This window comes from Limulus polyphemus, unplaced genomic scaffold, assembly GCF_000517525.1.
Source record: "Limulus polyphemus unplaced genomic scaffold, Limulus_polyphemus-2.1.2 Scaffold2169, whole genome shotgun sequence".
Classification (NCBI taxonomy): domain Eukaryota; kingdom Metazoa; phylum Arthropoda; class Merostomata; order Xiphosura; family Limulidae; genus Limulus; species Limulus polyphemus.
The window spans coordinates 17,119-23,566 of record NW_013667779.1 but is presented as its reverse complement, the minus strand read 5'-3'; the positions used below and the strand labels follow the sequence as shown (position 1 = coordinate 23,566).

The following is a 6,448-nucleotide window of genomic DNA, read 5'->3' as shown; positions in this document are numbered from 1 at the left end:
TACACACACACACACACATATATATATATATATGTGTGTGTGTGTGTGTGTGTGTGTGTAAAAATTGCATTGTCTTCTGGAAAATTTAATACAAGAATCTTTGTAATACTAGTTTACCAGCGCGACGCAATTTAAAAGCGAGATGGGCAAGACAAAGGAGCAGTTAGAGGAAGACAAGAAGATCTGTTTGCAATATAGAGTAAAATCCCTTGAACTGGAAGGACTTAGTAGTGATGAACTGCGGAAAAAAGCTCAAGAACTATGGGATAAAATCAGCACCTTGGAGTCGGATAAGTACGATTTGGAGGAACGGAAGAAACGTCAGGACTACGATGTTAGTTGCTTTATATATTGTGATTTATTAGTATCATCAAATAATTAACACGCATATACCATGAAAACAGGGTTAGATTTTCATTGAAAGAATAAAATAATTGAACAAAAGTAATTCAAAACATGATATTTTAATTGTTATTGAACCTGGGGATCTTAAAAATAATAAATATATTTTCAAGCTCTATATTAGATCCATATACAATATAAGTATAACTTTTACCATGCTGTGTTACTCATACTTGTACTTCGGCCTAAACAAGTGAAATTTTTACCACAGTGCGGACACACAGCGTATTGGGTAATACATCTACATTATCTACTGTTATTTGTTGCCATTTTTAATTTGATTTTATATATGTTATTCTATTATAACGATTATTTTGCATTGTTAGCTTATATGGATTTACGACTAACGTTAGCCTCCTGGGCTGGTCGAACCTCGTGAGGTATTATTGGGTTTACGGCCGAAAATATCGTTAACCATGAAGGTACCCATCTGATAAAATAATGCGCTCTAATCATTATAAGTGCCCCCCAGTGGCACAGCGGAATATCTGCGGACTTACAATACTAGAAACCGGGTTTCGATACCCATGATGGACAGAGCACAGATAGCCCTTTGTGTAACTTTGTGCTTAACTACAAACAAACGAATCGTTATATGTAGTATAGATCGAAAATTATACTTAATTAGATATGCTTGTTACAACGTATATATATATAGTTCTGATCTAAGTAGGTAACTTGTTTTGATCAGAAGTTAATATAAATAAATGATATTCGTGGATAAGAGATTCCCTTGATAGTTTACATAAAAATTAAATCACTTGGAACTTGATTTCTCACTCTTAAAACATCTATACATCAGTAAAGTTAAAGGGATTTCATTGTGTTATCGTTTTGCTGTAAAACAAAGTTTCCGAAGCTATCTCCCCATTTGCACTAAGTCAATTTCATGATGAAACTAGTGCCATTTATTACGTCTCCACATTATGCAACAGTTACCTAGTTTTGACTCTCCACTTTGACATTGTAGTCACATCAGCCGATTTCAAAGGTATATCAGAGAAAAACATTTAATACTAATAATGTTATTTTCAAATATGAAGGAAAATATGTGTAATAAGTGTATAAGTGTAAAAAGATATTTTTGAAACAAAAGTGGTTTCTTATTCATCGAAAAAAAAACACTTTACGAATAGTCTGTATAGACTTAAGATTTTGTCTAGCGATTACACGAAAACTCCGTATTTATTGTATTGTTTTGAAGATAATATAACTTATCCACAGCTCAAAGAACTTAATGAACGACAGAGACAGATAAACCGAAACAAAGCTTTGAAGAAAGGCTTAGATCCTGAGTAAGTACTTAAGGTTTTTCTAGCTTTAGTTACTTACCTGTAATAATTAAGATACTTTTCCTAGTGTCAGTATGTCTTACTTAGAAACAAAAGTAACAAATTTCTGTCAAGCTAACTCATACGTTACATGTGGATGTTGTCAGCAATATATATTTGGCATTGAAAACGAGATTCATGTTTCTCATATATCTAGTTGCATTTATTTGCCAGTTTTACAGAAATTTAAAAAGTTGTATTGTTGAGAAATTCATAGAAATATACACACGAGTGTAATGTACTAACCATACGTACACATAGAAATAGATACAATGATGGTACCGGCATGACCAGGTGGTTAGGGCGCTTGACTCGCAATCTGAGGTTGGCGGGTTTGAATCCCCGTCCCACTAAACATGCTCGCCCTTTCGGCCGTGGGAAGAGTTATAAATTGACGGTCAGTCCCACTATTTGTTGATAGCCCAAGAGTGGGTGTTGATGACTAGCTGCCTTCTCTCTAGTCTTTCAGTGCTAAATTAGGGACGGCTAGCGCATATAGCCCTCGTGTAGCTTTGTGCGAAATTCAGAAGAAACAAACATTATAAGTGCCCCCCAGTGGCACAGCGGTATGTCTGCGGACTTACAATGCTAACCATACATATACATAGATACATATACACGAGTCTAATGTACTAACCATATGTACACGTAGGAAGATATGTATGTAGAACTGAAGTAATAAAGTAAAAAGTTTTAAGTTAATTACTAAATGTTCAATATGTAATTTAAGGTAAAACGAAAAGCTGAACTTTTTAACTATGTCGATTATTAAAATTATCGAAAATGTTAAATTTTTTTCCTGTGTTAAATCAAGTTGTAAGTTATATATAAAATAAGTTATGAAACATTTAATTAACATTAAAACATTTTCCGTAACTAAGTTTTTGTCCTTCTAAAATGGAATTAATTTCATTGTTGTGTTTTTCTTTTATGTGTAAATTTTGTTGAAAAGTTTTCTCTCATAGAAACGATTATTACTAAAAGAAGTACAGTTTTGAAAAGTTATAAATATCGATCTACTTACTAAACATATATTATCATTATTTTCCAGAGCTCTCCAGGGAAAGCACCCGGTAAGATGAATTGGTAACATAATATTTAAGAAATATCTTTCATGAACAGATAAATAATTATATATATATATAGTGAGTATATAACTAAATCAATAAACTATTTTTTAAATATAATATTTGAAGATTTTAAAATATATACTAATTTGTTGATGAAAATATTTGAATTATTGTTTTGGTCTCAAATAGTAGTTTTCATGGAGCCTCAAGAAATAATTAGTATCCACTTCTCAAACTGTTTGAAATACATATAGTTCAGACCAAACATCTCAAACATCGATTATGTCACTATTACATAAGATCACTGTATTATATTTGTAGCTTAAATTTAGCATACATTTCAAGGCTTATAAATCCCCATGCTTCTACTACCTTCTCCAAAGCATCATCAAATTTTCCCCTTTCTCTTGAGGATTCTACTACTCAAGTTTGAACACCTAATACAGTAGTACTATAAGTGCGAAAACAGATTCTACAAGATATTGTATGGTGTAAAAAAACACTGATTATATAGCAAACGTACACCCCAACTAAATAAGAACGGTCTTGACTAAAATGCTTGCATACTGTTCTATATTGATGTTATTGTCAACATCCATGGAGTAGTTATTTAGTAAGTGACCGTGTAGTAACAGAGAAGGTGGCGTATGATCAGACAAATATGTACGAATTGTTATTCTGGTCTATATAAAATACAAAAACGTACACATCGTCATCACTTACATAATCAGTTCACTAACTTGCAGTTCGAGAAAACACTAATAGCAAATCAAATCACATATGTATTGGATCGTGTTTATACAACCAAGTACTAAAGTTGGGACTGATAGATAGAAAATAACTTATCGAAACAATTCCATTTGCACACATGATCCAGACCTATTCATCACGTAATCCGATCCTTCATCACCACCTTCACTAACGTGATACGTCTCCACCTTTGTTTTGCTATACCGGCTTCACGTGTTTTCCTTACAGTCCAAACTCCAAGTATCTAATAAATACAAGAGACATCTTGAAAGAAGGGTTTTTGCAATAAAAAGTGCTTATTTGAAGATGTAATTAAACTAAAATATAAGGTATTGTATGTTTGTATACATGTATATCTGTGTGTATTTATATCTATGTTTTTGAAAATCTCCACAGCCTAAGATCCAGGTGGCAAGCAAGTACGAGCGCCGTATTGACAGACGAACATACGGCGACAAGAGACACCTGTTTGATGGTGTACGTACAACTCAGGTTTTGTTTCTTAAACTTACAGTCACACTAACAAAACTAACTCTAAGATTTTCTAGAGTGGGAGAAAGTCAGCCCTTTGTTGGAACGCTGACCTCTGACCTTGTAGAGCGGAAATGGTTTAGGAGTTGCTCCTGTTTGGTTCTTCTTCTTGACGAAATTTCAGGCTTAATAATATGTCTTTTTATGGGACTTACTGTACAACCCATAACTTCGTACTTAAAAAAAAAATTAGCCCATGCTGTCTTCCATCCCTAAAATGTTTATAATTCCTTGCATTGCAATGGAATGAAAGCGTTGATACTGATTATAACGTTTAGTATTTTAATTATGGATGTATTTTGTCTAAAACCCCTTGATTACAGAGTGATTAAAAATATGTTTACACTTTTTCCTTCACGAATGTAATAATAAAAAGAAAAATTATTGATATACTAATGATGATTAATATGTCGAGTATTGTAAAGTCTGTGTAAGTAAAACTTTTTTATTTACCAAAATTTTGGCGATGTACAATTCACCATCATCAAGATAGTTGACGACAATGGTTGTTACTAAATGCATAGCTCGGATCACAAAGAAAACATTGTTTTACGTAGCACTGACATGTGGGGTGTGAAGTACAATTAAGTGTTTAAAAATGTAATTTATAGACAAAATAAATTAGCAATTATTACTGGCAAATTAAGAAGTAAGAGAAGTGCTGGAGGATTACAGTAGAAATAGAAATAGAAAAACGAGTAAGATAAAGTAACCTTTTTCTCAGAATTTTGCCAGTTCTGAAACAGATAATAAAAACGAACTGATTGAAATAATTTCATCGTAAAATGATAAGTATTGAAACTATTTTGCGAGAAGAGAAAATTGTAAATTACACTCTGGTAGAAACCTGTTAGATAACAAGCCATCTTAAATCTGGTAGAAACCTGTTAGATAACAAGCTATCTTAAAATCTAGTCTAATACATAAATAGGGATAATTAATATTTAACGATTGGGGCCAGTATTCTGGAGTATGGAATGTAACTTGATTAACAGTTGTTTAGCTAAGGCTGTCTGAAAATTTTCTTTATTTCACGAGTTAGTCTGAAGGTTCTGCTTTCTATCGGTTTCCCAGCAGACCAGTTGATACTATGTAAGTTATCAGATACAGTCGAATACTTTCGTCTGCTTTTGATGCACTAGTCCTCCTATGTTCACTTATTCGTTTAGCAAGATTACGTCCTATTTCACCTATATACATATACGCCAGAACAATCTAAATACAGTAACTGGTATACAACCTCGGTTCTTACATCAGGAGGAATAGGACTTCTAACACATGTAAACGAGTTGTGAAGCGCCATGAGCAAATTGAAAACTAATCTGATGTTAAAGAGTGTAAGGATTCGTTTAAACACTTCTGATACCAGTTCACGTCCGTGGTTATTATAATGTATGAATACTCGATTCTGGCTGTGGTTTCAATGTGGATATTTCTAATTTCTTCCACAATGTTCCTAATCAACTTTATTGGGTATTGGTTTTGGCTAAGGGAAGACTTAATATTTGCTGAATGAAATTACACCCGAGTAGATTCTAAAATTTTTTTAATCAATGCATATATATTAACCCTTTCTTAACCGATACTAGATGGTGGGAAGTAAAGTTTAAGTATTGATTTCGATGTAGGTTTATTGTATAGGTCGATGCTTAGTGTGCTATCAGCAACACTGGAGATCATGACATGTGGAAAGGCAAGTTGATTTTGTGTTATGATTTCACTAAAATGTATAATTGGCTTCTGATGTTTTAGAAACGAAAAAATTATTTTGCATATTTAGTGTCGATAGTAGAAAAGATATCAGGTAAGTATATTTTCCAAATACGAGGTGGAGCACCATTTTCCAATTCTTCCATGAAAATATTGGTTACAATAAGTTAAAACAGGTGAAACCAAAGATTTTTGGTAGAATAAGTTGTTATAAACAGAATATGCAGTTTTTAGAAAAAAATACTAAGACATTACAGTTGTTATTCACTGTAAGTTGTGTTCTCCGTCTTTATGGACATCATTCTGCAAGTGTGATTTTACGATAGTTATCTTGGCATTTACAGGAACAGTCATAAATAAAGCATCAACAACATAGAAAACCAAGGATTCCCTCTGACTCTCTGAGTGAGATAACGCAGTTTGAACAAATTATATTTAATTAATTAATGTTAACCGAAGCAGAAATTATGAGGATCTTCTGAATTATGCCGGAAGAAACTGTGAAAAAGTAATATGTGGTTGCACCTATGCATGAAACTATAGATCTAAGAGGAACTTCTGACTTATGCCGGAAGAAACTGTGAAAAATTAATATGTGGTTGTATCTATGCATGAAACTATAGATCTAAGAGGAACTTTTAAATTATACCAGAA

General features: G+C 32.8%; 1 protein-coding gene across 2 annotated transcripts in view; it reads left to right on the top strand.

Annotated features, from left to right (window-relative positions):
* LOC106466154 (troponin T-like) overlaps positions 1 to 6,448 on the top strand; it is a 36,471-nt gene that overhangs the window by 22,982 nt on the left and 7,041 nt on the right. For both annotated transcript variants that reach the window (XM_013926396.2, XM_013926397.2), the window contains 4 exons: positions 113 to 334; positions 1,627 to 1,697; positions 2,785 to 2,806; positions 3,950 to 4,030. In XM_013926396.2, the coding sequence (XP_013781850.1) occupies positions 113 to 334; positions 1,627 to 1,697; positions 2,785 to 2,806; positions 3,950 to 4,030 (396 nt within the window). The remainder of the gene's footprint in view (positions 1 to 112; positions 335 to 1,626; positions 1,698 to 2,784; positions 2,807 to 3,949; positions 4,031 to 6,448) is intronic.